The sequence below is a fragment of the Physeter macrocephalus genome, chromosome 11 (assembly GCF_002837175.3).
Source record: "Physeter macrocephalus isolate SW-GA chromosome 11, ASM283717v5, whole genome shotgun sequence".
In the NCBI taxonomy this organism is placed as follows: Eukaryota; Metazoa; Chordata; class Mammalia; order Artiodactyla; family Physeteridae; genus Physeter; species Physeter macrocephalus.
This window is the reverse complement of record NC_041224.1, coordinates 141,570,582-141,593,559: the sequence shown is the minus strand read 5'-3', so window position 1 is coordinate 141,593,559 and position 22,978 is coordinate 141,570,582. Positions and strand designations below refer to the sequence as shown.

Genomic DNA, 22,978 nt, shown 5'->3' with positions numbered 1-22,978 from the left:
TGTAGATTTGTACAGTTTTTTTTTTTTTTAAAGACAACACTTCTCTTGCTAACATATTCAAGGAAAGGATAATTTGTGTAAAAATAATGTATACTTAGGAAATATGTTACCCAAGTTCTATTTTACCCCCCCATATCTTTTTGTTCTTAAAGTAAACAAGCAATAGTACAGAAAAGTGTTTATACACAAGGATAGCACAATATAAGAATACATAATTGAAATAACCAAACATTGTGATTACTTTCCTGTGTGTATGACTCAGGATGATCACACAGATGATTACTGTGGTTCTTTTATAACAGAAAAATGTTTAAATCCTAAAATTTCTGATAACGTAACAGTAATTTTCTAGAGCAAAAAAATCTAAGCCCGCAAGAAATAACTGTTTTTCTAACAACCATAAAAATATTTCAAATTCTGTACACTCACTAAGATCCACATGCCCAGAAAAAGATGTTCCTAATATGTAGTGGCTAAGGTGATATAAACGTGCATCATTCATTCAAACAGTTCCTGAGAGTCTATGAACTAAGCACTGAAGGTTTCCCGCTTGTCTTCGATAAAAATGCACAGAAAAAGTCATTTAAAATTATTAATATACAACTGTACTAGGTAGACTAAAGAATGCAGGAAGAGAAAAGATCACTACACTGTAGGGCTTGTCTCTTCAACTTTCACATTCTCTGAAAGAATATTAAGATACAACTTGACATATCTGACAACTCTCCAAATTCGAATAGAGTACACATTTCATACAGTATCTATATGCAGTATCACACCTACTACTGCATAAAGAACATCTTGATTATTATTTTGTTAATAAGAAGATAAAATTTTTCTAAATTTGAAATGGGAGGTAATTTTTCTATATAAACTTCATATTTTCTTTAAAAATAGATTCAAGGACTGCCTCTGTCTTTTAGTTATAGTTGAAAAAATCTTTTTATAATTATTAAACTGTAAACATTAAAACTGTATATTAAATCCAACTTGAATATAGTAAATAAAAACCATTTTACGCTCTTTTATCGAGAAATGAAAAATGAGTAATCAGTCAAGGTAACCAAATTGTAAATTAACTGTCTGAGATTTTTTAAAAGATTAAAAGAACCTAGGGCATCATTTAAATGCAAAGATGTTTTATAGCAGGTAATTTCTGATATCAGAAATGGCACAGTGAGATAGTAACTCAATAATTTATATTCTGAAAATAAGAATCTTATAAATAAATCTTTCAAAAGGGATCAAATGTATACATATACATTTAAATTCAATTTTATTGCTAATTTTTCAAAATCAAGTTTTTAATTGTAATATATTTTATAGTTAGTAAATGGTAGTGGTACTAAAAAATCAATTACAATAGAATTTCCATAAATTAATTCTCCTCTTACAATATTTGATTAGGTGAAGAACTACAAGGGTATTATAGTGTTCTTTGGTCCATAAATGTAGCACAATTAGAAAAGGTTAAGAGTTAAGGAATAGCAGACATCTAAGAATCGGTCAGTTTCAGTACATAAACTGGCTATATATTTTTAAATGCCTTGTCTTCTTTTGGGCTACCGTAACAAAGTACCATAGACTAGGTGGCTCAAACAATAGAAATGTATTTCTCACAATCTGAGATCAGAGTGCCATTACGATTGGGCTCTGATGAGAACTCTCTTCCTGGCTTGCAGAGAGCCAACTTCTCACTGTATCCTCACATAGTGGAGAAAGAGAGAGATGGAACTCTCTGGTGTCTCTTCTTATAAGGGCACCAACTCCATCAGGAACTAGGGCCACCCTGATGACCTAATTACCTCCCAAAGACCCTCTCAAAATATCACTACATTGGGGGTTAGGGCTTCAACAGAAGAATTTTGAAAAGACACACACATTCAGTCCGTAACATTCCACCCTGATCTCCCAAATTCATGTTCTTCTTACATGCAAAATACATTCATTCCTTCCCAACAGCCACAAAATTCTTAACTCATTCCAGCATCAACTCTAAAGTCCATCCTGAGGCAAAATCCTCTCCAGCTGTGAACCTGTGAAACCAGAAATGTTATGAGCTTCCAAAACACAGTGGTGGGATGGGCAAAGGATGGACATTCCCATTCCAAAAGGGAGAAACAGGAAAGACGGGGTGACAGGTCCCAAAAAAAAGTCCAACAGCTGGCAAGGCAAATTCCATTAGATTTTAAGGTTGTAGAATAATCCTCTTTGGTTTCCTACTCTGCCCTCCAGGCCCCCAGGGCAGCAATGTCACCCAAAAAGTTCTAGGTCAGGGTCCCACCCCAAGAGCTCTGCAGGGTAGTACCAGCCCCAGGGCTTCCAGAAGAGGCTTTCTAGCTTGTTGAAACCTGATAATCTCTGAATCACTTTTAGGATCATTTGGTACTTAAGAAAAGTGCCATGTTCACCATCAAATAGCTCTAATATCCCTGTCCTGTCAAATTTAATAACTTTAATAGCCTTCATCCATTACATCTTTAGTTCAAAGTGGAAGTGTTTCTGCTCTTATAATCCCAGAAACTCTTCACTGAGCGACAGTCCAGCCACACCCCTGGTGTTCCCTTCAGAACATGCTTTCTCATTTTTTGCAATATGGATAGACTGAAAATTTCCCAAATCTGCAAGTTCTGGTTCCATTTTGTTTAGTAATTGCTTCTTCAATTCATCTCTTTCCTTTTATATTTTACTATAAGCAGTCAGGAGAAATCAAGCTGTTCATTCAACACTTTGCTTAGAAATCTCCTTGGCTATATATCCAAATTTATCACTCTCAAGTTCTACCTTTCACAAAATATTAGAAAATGATTCAGCTAAGTTCTTTGCCACTTTGTAACTAGGATCGCCCTCTCCTCCAGTTTCCAATAACATGCTCTCACTGCTGTCTTGAGACTTCACCAGAATTACCTTTAATGTCCACATTTCTAGCACACACTTCAAAACTCTTCCAGCCTCTACCCATTACCCAGTTCCAAAGCCGCTTCTACACTTTTAGGTATTTGTTATGGGAGCACCCCATCTTCTTGGTATCAAAATCTTAGCCAGCTCATAATGAAATACCATAGAGTCGGGTGACTTAAACAACAGAAATTTATTTCTCACAGACCTGGAGTCTGGAAGTCTGAGATTAGAGTGCCACCATGATCAGGGTATGGTGAAAACTCTCTTTCTGGCTTGAAGACAGCTGCTTTCTCATTTCATTTTCATATGTTGGAGGGAGAAATCAGGCTCTTTAGTGTGTCTTCCTATAAGGGTACTAATCCCATCATACCAGGGCCCCACCCTCATTATCCTAATTAGCTCCCCAAAACCCCATCTCCAAATATCACCACGTTGGGGGTTAGGGATTTAATATATGAATGGGGGTGGTACAAACAGTCCATGAAGTGGTGCCTGTACATTTCTACCTGTGATAGAGAAAGCTGCAATCTATAGGAACAGAGAAAGAAATGTCAGATTTAGAAAAGGCAAGCAAAAGAAGTCATCAAATAATTTTGTTTAAAATTGCTATTTTCTTTTCTTCCATAGCAAATTGATTTTTTAAAAAATCAATATTCTATATAATTACTATAACAAAATTAAATAAGTTATTCTATTCATCTTAAATCCACTCAATCTGTGCATTAACATTTATGTGTATAAATTTTAAATTCTCTATTTTCCCTTCACAGGAAAGTTCCATCTCATTTCACAGGTTTCACCCAGGCTATCTTACAGATTCATAGCTCCTTATTTAAAGTAAAACACAGGATTGAAATTTTGCTTATTTATCTTATCTTATAAAGGGTTTTCTTTTCACTCTTCAACAAGATTTAATTACTGCTTTAGGATGAATGTTTAACAAAGATTAGTCCTATGAGATTATTCATCAAAACAACCTATCACCCAAAGGTTTGATGACTTTTAATTCATAGATTCTTTTCTTTTAATATTAAGGAGAGTGCTCTTACTATGTATGCTTAAAAATAAAGTTATAAAGTATTTGATAGCTTATTACCTGTGTGCAAGATCTATAGAAACAAAGAAAAAAATATAAAGAGGTCTCATAAGAGGAGTGATTTCATAAGTATCCTGGGTTTGGAAAGTTGCAGTCTCTGTAGCTGTGTTTACAATTAATGAATATTCTCCTATACACAATGTCATCCATCCAAAGACAAATAGTACAACAGTGCCTCCTGCACTGCCATACAGCAGGGTTATTCTATTCGGGAGCAAATACCATGTTCCAAGACCACACACTAAGCCAGCAAGAACAGAATGAAAAACTGTATTGGCTGTATGTTTTTTGCCAGGAATTAGAAATTTGATGGTCTCAGCACCAGCACAACTTGTAAATTCACGCTCATCTTCCTCTGCTAAGATATCTGTGGTCAGCATTCTTTCCACTGTCACCGATCTGCTTCTGGCGTATAAACTTGTGAATTGGATGACAAATGCAGTGAAAAGCATTAGTCCACCTGAAAGTGCTGCTGTATAATAGTCTTCCAGGATGCCTAACTGGTAGAAAAGTGTTCCTATTCCACCCAAAACCCATGGCATCAAAAAAAGTATAATCTGATTAACATATATGTAAGGAGGGGCACAATAGCCTAACTTGAGTCGAGGTCCTCCAAGAACAGTCTGTGGAAAGCGCTTCAGAAAGAAGTCCTGTTTGTAATCATTCAGCAGAGGCACATCTGGACTCATCCTTCTCACTCAGGATTATTCTGAAAGTCACATCCTTTTCTGTAACACAGCGGTCTCTAAGAAAAAGAAAAAAAATCACTATTTGAAAATATACTTAAAACATGAGGGAGAAAAATGCCATATTTCCATTAGTTAGTTCCTTAGTGCAGGATTTGTAACTTCACTTCTCTAGCTCCTTCCCATTGCCTGACACATACTTGGCACAAAAAAAATAGTTGCTAAGTACTTTTTTTTAATTTGGAAAAAAGTCATATTCACTACTAATTTATCTGGAACTTAGATAAACTTGGAATTTCTTAAGTAACCCACATTTTCGGATTTTGAGGTCAAAGGAAAGTTCAAAAAGCCAGTACTCTCAACCCAAATCTGCTAGTGGTTTAACCAATCATTTCCCTGAGTGCTTCTGTTGTTTGTTTCTTAACTTTTCTATTACAAGGGTGAGCAAAATTTTTCTATAAAGGGTCAAATAGTAAATATTTTTCTGTTACAATGACTCAACCCAGCTGTTGTTGCAGAGAAGCAGCCATAGATAAGTGGATATTAGTAGCTGTCTTCCAATATAACTTTACAGTATTTACACAAACAGGCTATGGGCCAGATTTGCCTGTGGGCCATAGTTTGCCAACCCCTGCTCTATAAAATAAGGATATTCTCTATAATTCCTTTGAATTGAAATGGAAATAGAAGTGGAAAATGGAAATACTAAGTGTTAGTCACATCAATTAACAATTATAGTAAACTTGGGCTTTTCTGATAATTCAAAAAGTCAAGCCCTGCTAAAATAGTAGCATTTCAATAAAAAGCCACTGGCAGCTCAACATGCAGTAGGAAGGACAATGAACTGGAAACCAAAAGACTCCAAGAGTCAGATTACATGCTTATTATTAAGCATATTATTACTATGTTACCACATGCAAACCACTTCCTGACTCAATTTTTAGTCTCTCTTTCTCTTGTCAGCTTCCAAAAATCTACCAGAACTAGCAAAACATGAAATAATAAAAGGACCCATATACGCTTTAGTCTAGATTATTTTCATTTAACGCCATAAAAAACTAAGGATCAAATAATATGGATTCTGTTCTCTTCAACTTTCCCTTTTCCTGTTTCTGAAAAACAGTTGCCTGTTAACGAGATCAGCTAGTGAAGCATTACCTCAGGGGTCATATACTAAGTTAGAAATGAAAAATTAAGTTTAAAGCCATCTTCATAAAGACAGACATATAGACCAATAGAATAGAATAAAGAGTCCAGAAATAAACCCTCACATATACAGTCAAATATTTGACAAGGGTGCCAAGACCATTCAATGAGGAAAGAACAGTCTGCAAAAAATGGTGCTGGGAAAACTGGGTGTCCACATGCAAAAGGATGAAGTTAGCTCCTTACCTAACACCATATACAAAAGGTAACTCAAAATGGATCAAGAGCTTTAAAGTATAAGATCTAAAACAACAACACTCTTAAAAGAAAACATAGGACAAAGCTTCTGATATTGGATTTGGCAATGACTTCTTGGGTATGACACCAAAGGTACAGGTAACAAAAGAAAAAAATAGACAAAATGGACTTCACAAAAATTAAATCATGTGCATCAAAAGACACTATCAACAGAGTGAAAAGACAATTAACAGAATGGGAGAAAAAAAATAAGTTATGAATATCCAGGATATATAAAGACCTCCTATCCAGGATATATAAAGACCTCCTAAAACTCAACAACAGAAACACAAACAATCTAATTCAAAAACTGGCAAAGAACTTGAACAGACATGTCTCTAAAGAAGATATACAAATGGCAATAAGTACATGAAAAGATGCTCAACATCACTCATCATTAGGGAAATGCAAATCAAAATATAATGAGATAACACTTCATGTTCATTAGGATAGCTACTATCAAAAAAAAAAAAAAAAACCCAGAAAATAAGTGTTGCCAAGGATGTGGAAAAATTGGAACCCTGTGCACTGTTGGTAGGAAGGTAAAACGGTACAGTTGCTATGGAAAACAGTATGGTAGTTCCTCAAAACATTAAAAATTGAATTACCATATGATCTAAGAATTCCACTTCTTGATATATACTACAAAGAATTGAAAGCAGGGTCTCAAAGAAATAATTTGTATACTCACGTTTACAGCAGCATTATTCACAATAATTAAAAGGTGGAAGCAAAGCAAGTGTTCATCAAAGGATGAATAAATAAGCAAAATTTAGTATATACATACAGTGGAATATTATTCACCCCTAAAAAGGAAGAAAATCCTGCAAATTGCTATATCATGGGTGAAACTTTAGGACATTATGTGTAGTGAAATAAGCCAGTCACAATAAGACAAATACTATATAAATCTACAAAGTACTTAGAGTAGTCAAAATCACAGACAGAAAGCAGAATAGTGGTTGCCATGGGCTGAGGGGAGAGGAGAATGGGTCGTTACTGTTTAATTGGTATAGGGTTTTACAAGATGAAAAGAATCAAGGGGAGAGACAGTCATGATGCTTGCACAACAATGTGAATGCACTGAGTATCACTGAACTGTACACTTAGAAATGGTCAAGATGGTAAATTTTATGCTCTGTGTATTTTACCACACACACAAAATTTAAAGCCATCTTAAAGTAACCTTTCTTCCTGTCAGTTTAAAAGAGTCTTTCTGCAAGTCACTTCTACCCAACCAACATCAGCCATGGAGGGAGCTTTTGGGTATCACAAAAGGTTTTTTGGTCATCACTAAGAATTACTACCTTAGAGCACCTCTTGCTATACTTTTGGGAAATTCTTTATACTGTAAACACTTATCATCTTACATCTTCCAGCTACTGGCCTTAGCTCTATATAGAAAGTCATAGCTTTTACTCACATGACAGCCCTGCAAGTACTCACAAAATAACAGAACCACAGTGCCAAATGGAACCTTAGTGGTTGACGGTTTAATCTCAGAAAATGAAAAGATTGCCTCCCTCCCCTATGAATGAGCTTATCTCCTGTACCGATGTCAGTGATGTCAGTGTATTGTACTGATATGCTTGTTCAGTACAAGCCATAGGTAAGTAAGGACATGCTCCTATGAGTGTGGGTAAAGATTCTGATTTCAATTATCTATGGATGATGCCACCAGACAGGAAATCGAGCTTGGATGGCTGGCCTGAGGATTTTGAAGACTCTAGATGAAATTTCCCCAGGGAGTTAGGTAAAAGCTGGTCCCTCCTTCTCCACTGAGGCAAGTGAGGAACAAGGTGAGATGGCTCGCTGGGAAAGGAAGCCAGAAATTGAAGATATCTTATAAACTAGATTATCTAGCTGCATGTTACTACCCATATTCATTAACCTTTTAGTACTTCTGAGTCTTTTGTAAATTTAGTTTAAATGTTCTTACCCATTTGATGGAATACTCTGTGATTATATTCCAAACAGTGGAATACTCTCAAGATCTACTGTTGATTTGGAAACAAGGAAAGATGCCCACAATATACTGCAAAGTACAATAAACACACTGATGATCCCATTTGTATTAGAAAAAAAAAGTACACACACTTGTCTGTACACATGGTTATTCGGTGTGTCTAAGTGTAAAAAATTTCAGAAGTCATACTCACTAGGCTGTGTTTGTGTGTATTTTACACACAAAATATAACATTTTGACACCTCTTTAAAGTATCAAATATCCTCTAGAACTCTCAACCCATGCCCTGCAAACACATCCTGTGGCCTTCTGGGTGCCTATGCACATACCCTTTCCTTTGCCCAGGATGCCTTCTCCTTCCTTCCATAATTACTAATCTTAGTCAACTTTCAAGATTCAGTCTAATCCTTTCTGAAAATTTTGCAGAGCACTTAGACCAAACTATGCCTCTCTCCTTTCTGTGTATCAAAAACATTGCTTGTTCATAGTACTCATCTTGTAACATGTATCAACAGAGGGCATTTCTTGTATTGTTCACCTCTTTACATGTTATCTTTTCAAATGTTTTTCTTTTCTCTACTATTAAGTTATTTGTGGGTAAGGGCCAAATCTTGAGATACTTCTGATTCTCCATAATATTTAGTAAAATACTGTACCTTGGCACAGAAAGGCATGTATTTAGTACATTACTGGCATAGCTTAAGTAAGATGATTAAAGTTGGAGAACATTAAATATTGTTGTTAAAAGGTTAGTTGGATGTTATTTACTGTTTTTGAAAACTTCTTCCAGCATATCCTGCCCCATTCAAAACAGTAAACCCATAAACTCTTTATTCCCAGTTTTTAAATGTTTGGAAAGTATCTTCATTTATTTTTCTTATGGACTAAATGATAGTATGGTCTAATGGTAGTACTATTGGCTCAGAGAAGATTTTGCCTAGAGCAGTATAGTATCCCAGTAATACTGGAGCAGGATGGGCCTGAGGGAGAAACATGGCTGGGTTTCTCCCATGGAGAAGGAAATGGCTAGAGGATTTTAACATGTCAGAAGCCCAATTTTAATTTGCTCCTTGTCTTATGCTACACTTTAATCTCCTTCATTACCAGGAAGGCGCAGCTAGTTCTTACTGGGAGAGAAAAACAGGAAGAACGGCAGACACAAGAAGCAAAATAAGGCAGGAGCGATAATAAAGTGAGGGCAGACGAAAAAGTATGAAGGGTATAAGTTCCCTCAAGAAGCCTTAGGAGAATGGGGGAGGACACTGGGATGGCGATTTATTTTAATGGAATATAAAAAGAAAGGCTGAAGGATACAGGATTGTTTGCCCTACAGAATGTTTTTTGAAAAGGTGTCTGTGGTCAAAGAAGTTTGAGAAACTATATACCAGACTGTAATCTTGAAGAGTCACAATGGATATCAGCAGACTAAAGACTCTGAGACATCTTCAAGTTAAAAAAAATACCACTGCAAATCTGCTTAAAATATGTCATTTGAGTTTTCCAAACTTATTTGTCCTTGGAACCCATTTTTCCCTTGATATCTAATAACAGATCATGTGTGCAGTGTTTTATGGAGACTGCTTTCAGAAATATCGGCCTGGGCTTCAATCACAACCTTAAAGATTTAGGTAGGTGAAGTAGAGTTAAAAAGATATACCAGGTAAGGAGGAATGTCATGAACAAAGGTACACAAGAAAAAAAATTATGGAAATTTGATAGGTAGCAAGTGCATCAGGTTGTTTTTTCTAGTATTTTAAGGATAAAAGAGGATTACATGACAGATACTGTAAATTCATTTAGGCAAAAATTATGATAAATTGGTACTGTTTGACTTAAACTTTAATTACAGATCCTGGAATACTTCAAAAATATTTTCTTTGTATGAAATGACAGTTACATTTCTATAGAGAGATCTTCTAAGTTCTAATCTGGATTAGTAGCATGAAAAAATAAAATCAGAATAATTAAAACTAACTCCCTGAATGAGAATTTGGCATATGCTCTGAAAGACTGTTAAAGACAGATTGATGCATTTATATGGCTGCTACCTCCAACATGTTAAAATGAAAAATGGCACAGGGCTTAGGGAAAAAAATTTTAAAGCTGTGAAAAGAGAAGTTAAGGGATAAACGTGGCATCACAATAATCATTTAGGCCATATGCCTTCTTCATATGCTACTCTGAAAGCAGGTCAACAAAATAGCCATAGAAATGTTACTTTTTTTGGAATTTGAGCCACATTTCTTACCCATTATCCAAAAGGGTAGGAAACAGAGATCAATTTAGCAATGACCTAGAAATTTGGCAAAAAGAATTCCTAGAAATAGAAATTTTAGCAATTGCCTGATTCTGGTTAGCAAAGGTTACTTTTTTTTTTTTTAAATCTAGCATATTGTTTTTATTGTTGGTTGATTTCATTCATTGAATCCACACGTTTATTTTCTGTTCTATTACGTTAGATTTTTTTTTTATGGCAAGGACACTTAACATATGATCTACCCTCTTAAATTTTCAAATGTACAATACAGTATTGTTAACTAGTAACACAATGGTGTACAGTAGATCTCTAGAACTTATTTATCTTGTATAACTAAAACTTGTTAAACAGCAACTCTCCATTTATTCCTCCCCCAAGTGCCTGGCACATCATTCTACTCCCTGTTTCTAGGACTTGGATGATTTTAGATACCTCATGTAAATGGAATCATGCAGTATTTGCCCTTCTATGATTGTCTTATTTCATTTACCATGTCTTCAAGGCTCATCCATGTTGTCACATATGGCAGGATTTCTTTCCTTTTTAGGGCTTACTAATATTCCATTTTATGTATATACTACATTTTCTTTATCCATTCATCAGCTGATGGACACTTGGTTTCCTTCCACTTTTTGGCTATTATGAATAATGCTTCAGTAAACATGAAAGTGCAAATATGTTGAAAGATCCTGCTTTCAATTCTTTTGGATAAATACCCAGAAGCAGAATTGCTGGATCACATGGCAGTTCTATTTTTAATTTTTTGAGGATTCCCCATACTGTTTTCAGTACTGTGCTACTTTTGTGCGATGTGCCATTTTGTATTCCCACCAACAGTGGGAAGCTTCCAATTTCTCCACATCCTCCCCAACACTTGTTATCTTTTGTTTTTTTTATAACAGCTATCCTAACAGGTGTGAGGTGATATTGAATCCACACATATTTACTGAGCACTTCTGCACTGTACCTCAACTACAGTTTTGCTGTACTTTCAGGAAACTTATTATGTTTTAATATACTTGTCAAATTTTACTAAATCTGGCAAGATATGAAACAACTTAATTCTCAGTTACTCTGGATAGAAATCATCTGTCATCACCAGAACGCATATGTGTACTTTTTAGATAGCAAAGTACTAACTGTTGAGGGTACTAATAGGAATCTACAGATGCAAAGATAGGGCTTCCCTGGTGGCGCAGTGGTTGAGAGTCCGCCTGCTGATGCAGGGGACATGGGTTCGTGCCCCGGTCTGGGAAGATCCCACATGCCGCGGAGCGGCTAGGCCTGTGAGCCATGGCCGCTGAGCCTGCGCGTCCGGAGCCTGTGCTCTGCAACGGGAGAGGCCACAATAGTGAGAGGCCCACGTACTGCAAAACAAACAAACAAAAAAAACAAAACAAAAAAAACCAGATGCAAAGATAGTTACCCCTGTAATTATGAAAATACTCTATGGGATCTGAACCAAATGCTATGCCATGGATGAATAGCTAGATTCTTGAAGAGTCTTTTGAAAGACATTTGGTGCTTAAAGATGAAAAATACATTTCGTGTTTTAGTTTATCGATTGTGTAGTAAGCACACTCCTCCCTTACCAGTAAAAGGAACATCTACCCAGAGCCTAAAAAGAACAAGGACGTTAACATCTCTTTGGCTATACAAAATGGTAATTTTTCAAATTCCAGATTTTGAAGTGTCTTCCAATTTAAGAGTTTTCTGTAAATTCACAGGAATTGGTATGTAGGGAAATCTCTGACTGGATGGGAGGGGTGATTAGATAGCTCAAAGGATCTATTTATTGCAGATTATGTATTGGCAATGCTTCCCAGGTGGAATGATGAGTTGTTGGTTCTATGATTCACACTTCCCAAATGTACAACACTAGAACATGAACTGATAGCATTCCATTACTTACAGAAAACTAAGATGGTAGGAAATAGCCAAAGGTCACATCAGAGCATCATAAATGTGCAGCACTGCCAGTAATACTTCTGCTCCTATCCCAATCTACCCTTCCCACACCTCACACATCTTATCCATTATAAATTCAAATGGATTAATAAGCTCTTCCTTCAAAATCAAGTATCAGGCAAATGAAGTCTACCACTCACATGAATTACCAGAAATAAATCAATATATTTTACAGAAAGTAAAATTGAGAACCAGTGATATTAAGTGACTGAACCAACACATAATGTCAATTGGAGGAAGACAGAGTTTTTCAATCACACCAAGCTATTGACATATGAAAGGGAAGTTTCTTTTGTGAATTAAGAAACAGAAGGACAAATTTGGAAAAAGGGTTTTCAGAGGAAGGTGGGCCTAAGAGAAATCTACAAATGTCAAAATAGGAAGCTTTTGTTAGCTAAGCCAGCATGACCATGGCAGGTAGGACTGCTTGATAAGACATAAATAAACACAAGGGGGGAAAGTGTCTAAAAGAAAAGGTTCTCACCATGAAGAAAGTGAAAACAACTCACAGAATGGGAGAAAATTATTGCAAAAAATATATATGTTAAGGGACTTATATCTAGAATATAGAAAAATCTCTTACAACTTAATAATGAAAAAACAAATAATTTAAAAATGGGCAAAGGATCTGAATTTCTCCAAAGATAATATACCAATGGCCAGTATAAGCACACAAAACGATGCTCAACAACATTATTCATTGGGGAAATGCAAACCAAAACCACAATGAGATATCACTTCAAATCCACTTGACTGGCCGTCCGAAAGACGGACAATAACAAGTACTGCCGAGGTTATGGAGAAATCAGAACCCTCAAGTGATAATGTAAAATAGTGCAGCTGCTTTGGAAACAGTCTGGCAGTTCCTAAAAAGGCTAAACATAGAGTTACCATATGACCTAACAATTTCATTCCTAGGTATTTACCCAAGAGAAATGAAAACGTAAGTCTACACAAAAACTTGTACATGAACATTCATAGCAGAAATATTATTAATAGCCAAAAAATGGAAACATAAACGGCCATCAACAGATGAAATAAAATGTAATATATCCATACAATAGAATAGAAATAGACTATAAATGACAATGAAGTACTGATGCATGCCACAACATGAATGAACCCTGAAAACAGAATGCTAAGTGGAAAAAGCCCATCACAAAAGGCCACATATTGTATAATTCCATTTATATGAAATGACCAGGACCAGCAAATCTATAAAGACAGAGAACAGATTAGGGTATGCCTGGGCTGGTGGATATAGTGAGGACTGGGGGCAGGGAGAGTGACTGCTAAAGGGTACAGTGCTTCTTTTGGGAGTGATGAAAATGTTTTAAAATTGAATTGTATGGAATGTGAATTTTTATCTCAATAAAGTTCTTACATAAGAAAAAGAAACAGAAAAGATCTCCAACGTGGTATTTTCTGTGGCAGTTAATAACTAGCAGGCATCTCTTTAAGTAGGAAATTTTGAAGTAATGGGCAGGTGCCCAAAGAGTTAAATTACTAAAATGGCAACATCTGAACTGGCTTTGGATGCTATGATAACAGTTTGGAAATTTGGCATAGGTGGTAGTAGACACCCAATAATATAAAGGATGGTCTTTGCCCTCAATGCAGAAATGAGCTAACAAAGGAAAAATCCACCTAATATTATACAGCTGAATAAGAGAGAAAATCAATTCTTATTGATTGAGGCCTGATAAGTGACTTCTGATGGAGTAGACTTCATTGAAGTAAATGTTGGTCCTTGATAAACAGCGGGCTGTGGAGAGAGGATGCAGATCAATGGGGAAAGAGTTGTTCCTGTTCAGGGGTCCATGATTTGACCACTATGGGGCAAAAGGAGAGATAAAGAGAGAATGAACACAGTAGCAAGGGGCATAGTGTGTAAACTTTATTGGGATAACAAAGCCATCCCTAAACTAAGACTGAAAGGGCCATTTTCCATTTCGCAAGTGTCTCTTAGAAATAAAATGCTAAAACTCAACGAGCTAACGCTGCCTTACGAAAGAAAATTAAAATCACACCAGATTGATGCCTCTAGCGACTGAGTTCATCTCACGTCTTAAAAAGTGCAATAATCACTCTGCACAGGCTTGGAAATTAAGGCTACCAAGAAGTTCCCAGGTGGGTGTCAGGGATCTAACGTACCTCGAGTCACCTGAAGGAAGAGGCGATGCGAAGGCATCCTGGGGACTACGTTTTTCCAGGTAAACCCGTATAGGGCCCTCCCGCCGGGAGGCTGCCTGCGGTCCGAACGCGGAGGCAGAAGAGATGTGGCGGCCGGGGCAACCAGCTTACCGCGGTGGCGTCGCAACCCGCTCCCCGTTTCCATGGCTAACGTCAACTCCAGCGGGCGCCACCCTGCGCGGAACAGAGCTCGGGTGCTCTGGGGAGGGCCGGGCGCTCGTCTCGCCCCGCCCCTCAGCCTGAGGTCGCGTCTGGGCGTCCAGCCTCCGGCCCGCCATGCGCGGCCGAGCGCAGGGAGAGGCGCGCTTCGTTCGCTCCCAGGCCCGGGCCAACGCTCGCCTGGCCGAAAACCTTGGGAGTCGCTTGGGTTCCGGCCGCGCCTTAGGCCCAGACGCGGCGGCACGGTTCGCAGCGTCAGCCCTGAACTTTCACCCGCGTCGCGCCCTTACGCAAGAGCGTCGTTGCCCTGGTGACGTGACGTTCCTCTGGGGGTAGTGCTCTCTGATGGATAGAGGCGCGGCCGCCATTTTTAGAGCGTGAGGTTCCAAGTGATCTGACTGACGAGTTCGGGGCGTAGGGCGACTCCAACCGCTCAGGGTCCTGCGATTTACATTAACCGCAGACGCACTTTGGCCGTCACCGCCCAACACACCGACGGTAATAAATGCTTTTAAGTGATACTTCATACATAGACGTGTTCGCTGTCGCCCCTTTATTGCATTTTTTCCCCCCATGATTGGATTTGACTGTATTTTAAACACTAGAAACCAAAATACCCATAAGTGAAACATGCCATTAAAGTATCTGTTTATTAATAAAATAAGGCAGAGTTACCGTGTTCCATCAAAAACAAAACAAAAAAACTGGCAGACTATTATTAGTGGTATTAATTTCAGGGCCGGGAATCTTTACAGGGTGCCCGTGAAGTCCCCAGTTTTGCTAGTTTAAAAATTAAACACATGCCCATCACCCACTGCCTCCATTTTCCACCAAGTTTCATTGCTTCACCAAGTTCTGGACACCTTCCAAGTTGCCAGTTGGGAGCCCAGGAGGCAGCCCCTGAGATCTTTAAATTGGTCTCTAACGATTTAGAGGTGCGTGTACCGGAACGTTGAAGCCAATTTGTCGGTATCAAGGTACCCGAGTTTTCCCCCGTGATTGATAACCTAGCAATTCTGCATACATGAGACTTCTGATTGGCTTGAGGACCGTCTTTAGATAAGGATCTCCTTATCTGAAAACTATGAATGCGCCCTTTTTTGTTTCTTTTCTGGCTTTACTGAAAATGACGGCTTAGTTCTTAAGCACTTAGGTTTTCAGGCCATAATGGGGAAAACCTTTTGGTATTAATTAAAAGAAAGCCAAGGCTTATAAAAAAAGAAGATATAAATCTATCCAGAGGAAAAATGTAGTTTGTTGAAAGCGTATGGAAGAAAACCGTGGGCGCCATCCATGACAATGAGGTACGTATATACTTGCTTTCGAGGATACAATTTGCAGATAGGACTTTTCCTAGTTTGGTGTGAAGAGGAAGTGTGCATTTGGTCCATCCCTAATGTTTTCCAGTCTTTTGGGGAACCTCAGCCATCATGGGTCACGGTACCACATTAAGCATCTTTGAAGCATCAGCGACCGCTAGGAAGTCAGTATAGAGTGGTTAAGAGTAGAAGCTCTGGGGTGTGGAAGCCTGAGTTAGAACTACTGGGGCCTGGGCAGGCCACCCCGAAATATTCCTTAGTGGCATATTGATTATTTTGAATTAAAGTTACTTGAGGAATGGCGGATGCAAGAGGGTCCTTTGAACCTCCTCTCAGTCTCCCTGAAACCAGGGAACTCCCATGTGAAAGTTACCCTCCCTGTAGTCTACATTTTAAAAAAAGTTGAAATCACAAGATTGGAAGAGAATGCCAAGATTTGGATATTAGTGGCTGCAAAGAAAAGCATCAGGAGAGAAGACGAAAGCGACTATAAAATGATTGATTTCTTACATGGCTTGTTGATATTCATCTAATTGCTTTTATATCACAGATCGTGATATGCATGTAAATGTATACAAAGGCCACGTGAATGGGCATGTGATGGGTAGAAGTTTTAGTATGTTCCAGCATATTCACAGGCACGTGAGTTGGGTGACATTGGGTTATGAGGATATTAAAGACAGGGAGTGACCACTTGTTAATTGTAAAGTTTCATACTGAAACTTCCTTTATTATAGAAACTATCTCATACCACACAAACATTCATAAGTAGAACAAATAATGTATAATATAATCATAGCTTTGCCATTAATTGGTTTTAAGCTTTGTTATAAAAGACAATATATTTTAAATTACAGTTCTGAAAATCTTACAGTAATTCCTGTAGGGTGAAAGGATAGAGTTTCTCAGGTTTTGATTTTGATGAAGAATTTTGAATTTTATTGTGTAGCTTTTAAATTTAATTATTTCACATCAGTAACTTCATAGATTAGATTTTTAATTCTAGAGGTGTTTCAATTAATATTATTTTAGAAAGTTCTCACCACTGGAACTTACTTTACATTGTCATTTAAAAAGAGAACACAGGGCTTCCCTGGTGGTGCAGTGGTTGAGAGTCTGCCTGCCAATGCAGGGGATACGGGTTCGTGCCCCGGTCCGGGAAGATCCCACATGCCGCGGAGCGGCTAGGCCCGTGAGCCATGGTCGCTGAGCCTGCGCGTCCGGAGCCTGTGCCCCTCAACGGGAGAGGCCAGAACAGTGAGAGACCCGCGTACAGCGAAAGAAAAGGGAGCACAGAATTATTAGTAGCCTGGAAATCACTAAATTGCAGTTTTTAAAAGGCTAAAGTTTCATTTTTTAAAGTTATGTTACATTTTGTAAAAGTTTGTGAATATAACTTCACTGAAAGATCAAATTTTAAGCGTAACCAAACTCTGTAAATATCCCCAGGCATATTTACAATTTCACTCTTTACAAAAGTTAAGTTACATGCAGATCTGAATTAATAACAATGATTCCCCTTTATTTTGGCATATGTAAATAAGAGTTGACTCTGCAGATTTCATAGTCTTTATCCCCAGTGTCCTGTATTAAGTTTGGAACATCAATTAACCTCTTCTGTTGACAGCGTTACCAAGAAAAAGATGTCTTATTATTAGTAACATTAATTTCTAAAGCTAGAACTGAAGTTACTAACCTCAAATAGGTGTCCTTTTCCTGGCATTTCCCTGCTAACTTCTTTGTTTATAAGTGTACCAATTGTTTAGAATTGTGTGAACATTATTTTCACTTTCCTATAGAATGAATATATAAGGAAATGCAGTAAACAGTTTGCCTGTTAAAATTTCTGCTTGAAGTTGTAATTAAATAAGAATGTGGCGGTGGGGGAGAGTTAGGTGTAATTTGCCTAAAGGTAGAAGAAAGCTTATATACCCTCTCATAATGTCTCCAGACTCATGATACTGTTGCTGTTGAATGGAAAAGTCCACACTGGTTAGAATTACTTCCTAGAGCTTGCATTGTGATGCCCTCTTCAGGTTAATATATTTAAAAACATGAAAATTGGAGGTTACTCACAGATAAATAATTTAGGGGATATGAAACCACATTTGGCAAATAAAATTATACAAAAAAAATAAACAACAACAATATCAACAATAACCAGCTTTGGTGGGATGGCAGTTTAGAGATATGTTTTGAAACGTATCTTGGCTCTATCTAGCAAAATTTTAAATGCAATTCTCTTTGACAGAGAAATTTTATCTCTAGAAACATACCTTACAGATATCTTCCTTTACAGATATCTCACCTAAGTAGGTAGCAATATTTGTACAAAGATGTACTTAAAACATTTGCAATAGCAAAATGCAAAACATTTTAAATAGGGAACAGTTTTAAATAAATTAATTTAAAAAGGATGTACACCTACATGTACTGCTATGCAAGCATGTCCATCATATTAAGTATGAAATTTTTAAATTACACTACAGTTTGTATAGTATGATCTTATGTAAAAACTAGATGTATGCATGAGCATGGTTTGTATAAACTTATCTTTAATGGACACATAGGAAACTATGATAGAATTCAACCTCTGAAGAGGTTAACTGGGGTTTTATAGGAAGGGGACTTTTACTTTTTACCTTTACTCTTATGCTGGTAATATATTTTTAGCAATCAATATGTATTGATTTTATAATCTTTAAATAGTAAAATAGCCAACAAACAAAAATAAATTGAAAATCAAAAACACCCCCCCTACCCTTCCCCAAGCTCCACCAAGCTGCGGTATAACCAGAAAACTGGCACAGTGGATTTTTGTTTTTATAATAATGCTGTTAATCCAGAAAATAATTTGAAAAATATAGTTGCTAGTTTCTATGAATAAATGATTACAGTATTGATGCTTTCATAGGGAGACAAATGCTATTTTTTAGTATTATATTACAGTTAAAAGTTACAATAAGTCATTTGGTATACTGGTAAATTTTGAGCTCTGATCATCAGAGACTGCTTAAAATCTTGACCACTTCAGAGTTACATTGATAGGAATCCTTAAAGTTAGTTCATTTTATGCTAAATGAGAATATTTACTGAATTTATGTATACATTCTCAAAATTATTAGGGTTTCTTTCTAATGTTGGGTATAAAATCCTAATTTTAGTATATATGTAAAATATACATAGATTAGTGTATTCATACAAATATATACGTAAAATATACATATCAAAAGTATCTGTTATATATAACATGTAAAATAAAATACATAGTAATCCTATTTTATTGAACCAGCAATGACTAGGTATTAATGGAAAAAATTTTCATACGTGGTTTGTCTTTAGCAATATAATTTTAAAGCACAACAATTTTTAATAAAATTTATGCCAGTAATTTAAAAAAAATTTGCCAGAGGTGCTTTTTAGGCTCTTGGTTTAAATGAAAACCAGTGTATATAAATGAATATCGGAACAATCATTAATCCTACTGCATTAAAAAAATTCTGTCTGTAAATTTCAAGCCAGTAACAGATTCATGTTTTTACATAGAAATTTTCCTCCTAAAAGACTTTGTAATTAGTGGAAAATGTATATACCAGTAAAGAGCAGCGTGCAAGAAAGAGATGCATTTACTTGTAGAAATAACCATATGTTAAGAAACAATGAATCATTTTTGTTTGTGGTTTTTATATAAAACTTGTCTGTGAATTCTTTTTTCCCTGTGAACTTTTTCCCTTATACCTTTTTCTCCTGGCAACAATAATGAATAAAATTTTAGAGACAATCTTTATTTTAAGGGCATAAGAGCATATATGCCCTTCCTAACACATGTAATACCAAACAAATACTCATACTCTCTACTGAAAAAATCAAATGAAACTTTTTTTCCCCCCCAAATGGCCCAGTTAGAGTAGAGTCATACACTCTGAATTCTACAATCCAGTATCCCTGGGCAACTTGTTCCTGTATCATTGATATGCCCAAATGTACACTGGGCTAGAACATTGGGCTATGAAAACCTAAAACTTACATTTACTCTATAAAAAGACTTCCTTTGTTCATCTATGTCTCTTTTCTCCACTATACGTTTTCTTTAAAATTATAATACATCATAAAAATACGAACTTGAATATGATGTGGATTCTTCCAGAAATAAAATTCATTCCTTTTTCTCCTGATTCTCCTGATGCACATAGTGAATAATAGTGTTTGCCTTATTAGACAATGAACAGTCTTTAAGAACAATGAGGAGGGCGCTGAGCTGTTTTTCCCCTCCTTTCGATTATAACCCCCAACATCCCATCCATTACTGCCTCCTCCCAAAGAGAATGACTCCTCCTATTCAGAAATAAAAGCAGCTCTACCTGACAACGTTCTGAAATATTTTGCCCTCTTTTCTTTTCATAACCTCCATTTACTACACCGGTATTTTCCTCTCTCCTTACCGAAGCATGAACTCAATAACTGCTTTCTTCTTCCATGTTGGATAAATGGATGTGGGAACTTGATTCCAGATTAAAATAGTGGAAAATTAAGAAAACAGTGCTCTTAGTGTGAAGGGCAAGGCCAGTGATTTTCATAGAACTATAGAAAGCATATCTAATCAGAATTAATGAGATCTGAATTATAATTCACTCTCTGCAAGAAACTCAATGATTTGACATTGAACAAGTCAAACTCTCTGGATTTCACTTTCCTCCTTTTAAGAGATTGGGCTACATTTCATAAATTTCCGTTTAATTCTGTATTTCTGCTATTGTATTATTTTTGTGTTAAACATCTCATGGTATGGGTGGAAATAAAGACAGGCTATAACATTTTTGTGTGTGCAAATTTTTTAAGGTGTATGAGTTTTCTAAATAACAATCCTTTAACAAAAGATTGAGCTTTATTTATTGTCAGGCAGACCTAAACAAACATGATTATCATTGGAATGCTAAACTCTGCTAACTTCAGTATTGACCACTTTTTCCTGGGACAGTGATTTCTGTCAATGTTAACATCGGGTAATGTGTCACCTTAATCAGAATTCATTAAGTGCCAACAGTTTACTTTCTGAGGAATCTCTGTTTAAGGTCAATTAAATTAAAATGTCAAAGCCAGTGTTGTTAAGATTTTTGCCACATAATAGTCAAATTATTTTATGTTTAGCCTCTTTGATTAAAAGTAGTGGTCAAAAGATGTTGAAACCCTCAAAGGTGATTTTAAAGATAGAGAAGTGCTGGAGCTACTCAGGCAGCAACCAGAAACAGTTAGGAAAAATGTACTAAATGCTTCATTCTTTCTCTAGGCTGCACTGCAAATTACATTTAATATTTCAGGCTTGTTGCATTTTAAAATAAAGCCTCCAACTAAGCAATTTTCAAGACAGTCAAAAGATATTGCTTAAAATTTTCCTTTTGCTGTAGAAATGAAAAGAGTGATTGTCTATGTTGATTAGCTTGAAGATTGCTTTGGGAAGAATTTGACAGTTCTAGTAACATTCCCATTATAATTTACAGTCTATGAAGAAGACTTGAATACTACATTAAACATCAGGATAGTTTAAAGCTTCCTTTTTATCTGATAATTTTATTCTACTACTTTAACATAAAGAGGGGATCTTTGTAATGTGTATTTTTAATGCATATATACATTATTTGTATCATGATTCTTTAAAATTATTCTCAGATCAAATAGAAAATAAATATATAGCATAATAAATATACCAGAATATTTATTGTTACCTACTATGTACAGATCCTTTTTTTGTGCTAGTCAGTTTGGCAGATACAAAGATGAAAAGAAACATTTAATGTCAAAGGACTCAACAGTTTAATCAATAGAAAATTCATAAGAAAAAAGAACAAAGAAAACATAGAGCCAGTTACACTTCGGTTATGATAAGTAGAGTATGGCTGATACTATTTCATTTGCTTATACATAAATGCTAAATAGGAGCTGTATCTACCTACTACCATAAACTATGCAAGTTAGGAAAGTGGTCCCACAGTAATATTTTGTGTTTAGAAAGAAAGGTTATAATTGAGTGGAATTATATTACACTTGGAAATGTATAGGAAAATGTTTAAATACCAAGAAGACCTACATATTGGAAATGTGTAGGAAAATGTTTAAATGCCAAGAAGACCTACATATTGTCATTTTTTTATAGACCTCCTGATTTGAAGGCCAAATTTTTAACTGTGTTAAAATAAATAATTTAAGCCAGTCCAAAATGCACTGGTTCTCTTAAATTAGCAAACGAAATAAGATTCAGTGATAGTTAGGATTCAGTTAAATGGCATTCTCATTTATTCATTCATGAATTCTATTAGTAAACATGTGTGTTTGCTAGGTGATAAGCAATCTGTTAGAGAATTAGTGATACAAAGAAGGATAACGGTATTCCCATCACAGCTCCTTCTGGTGAGAGTGCTGGGGTAATACAAATCTATATGATTCCTTTGTTTAAAAAAAATTAGTGGGGGCTTCCCTGGTGGCGCAGTGGTTGGGAGTCCGCCTGCCGATGCAGGGGACACGGGTTCGTGCCCCGGTCCGGGAGGATCCCACATGCCGCGGAGCGGCTGGGCCCGTGAGCCATGGCCGCTGGGCCTGCGTGTCCGGAGCCTGTGCTCCTCAGTGGGAGAGGCCACAACAGTGGGAGGCCCACGTACCACAAAAAAAAAAAAAAAAAAAAAATTAGTGATATTTACCAAAAACTCTGTAAAAAAGTGCACATCTTTTAGCTGATTAATACCGTCCTATGGAAAGTATTCAACAGAAGAAAAACGATTTATACGTGTATGTGTTTATTGCATATTTTTAATGGTGTAAAAGTGGAAGCAATTTGAATGTTCAAAGGTATGATTAAGAAAATATTTCCCTTTAGTTGAATATAATTCAAATATTAAAATGATAACTGTTGGATTTCTAATATCATGGGAAATGCTTAGATTTATAATGTGGAAAAAATGAAAAATTATATAAATTATAATTCTGTAAAAATATACA

The 22,978-nt window shown here is 36.4% G+C and overlaps 1 protein-coding gene across 8 annotated transcripts in view; it reads right to left on the bottom strand.

The window, feature by feature from the left end:
- The window catches only part of PCNX4 (pecanex 4), a 46,039-nt gene extending 31,121 nt beyond the window's left edge, over window positions 1-14,918 (bottom strand). For 4 of the 8 annotated variants that reach the window (XM_028495965.2, XM_007123205.4, XM_055088494.1 and 1 more), the window contains exons 1-2: window positions 14,472-14,918; window positions 3,998-4,742 (exon numbers count right to left, since the gene is read on the bottom strand). In XM_028495965.2, coding sequence (XP_028351766.1) covers window positions 3,998-4,686 — 689 coding nt within the window. In that variant the 5' untranslated portion in view covers window positions 4,687-4,742; window positions 14,472-14,918. The other 4 variants (XM_028495968.2, XM_028495969.2, XM_024133409.3 and 1 more) reach the window with 4 other exon arrangements.
- Window positions 14,919-22,978: the final 8,060 nt, after the last annotated feature.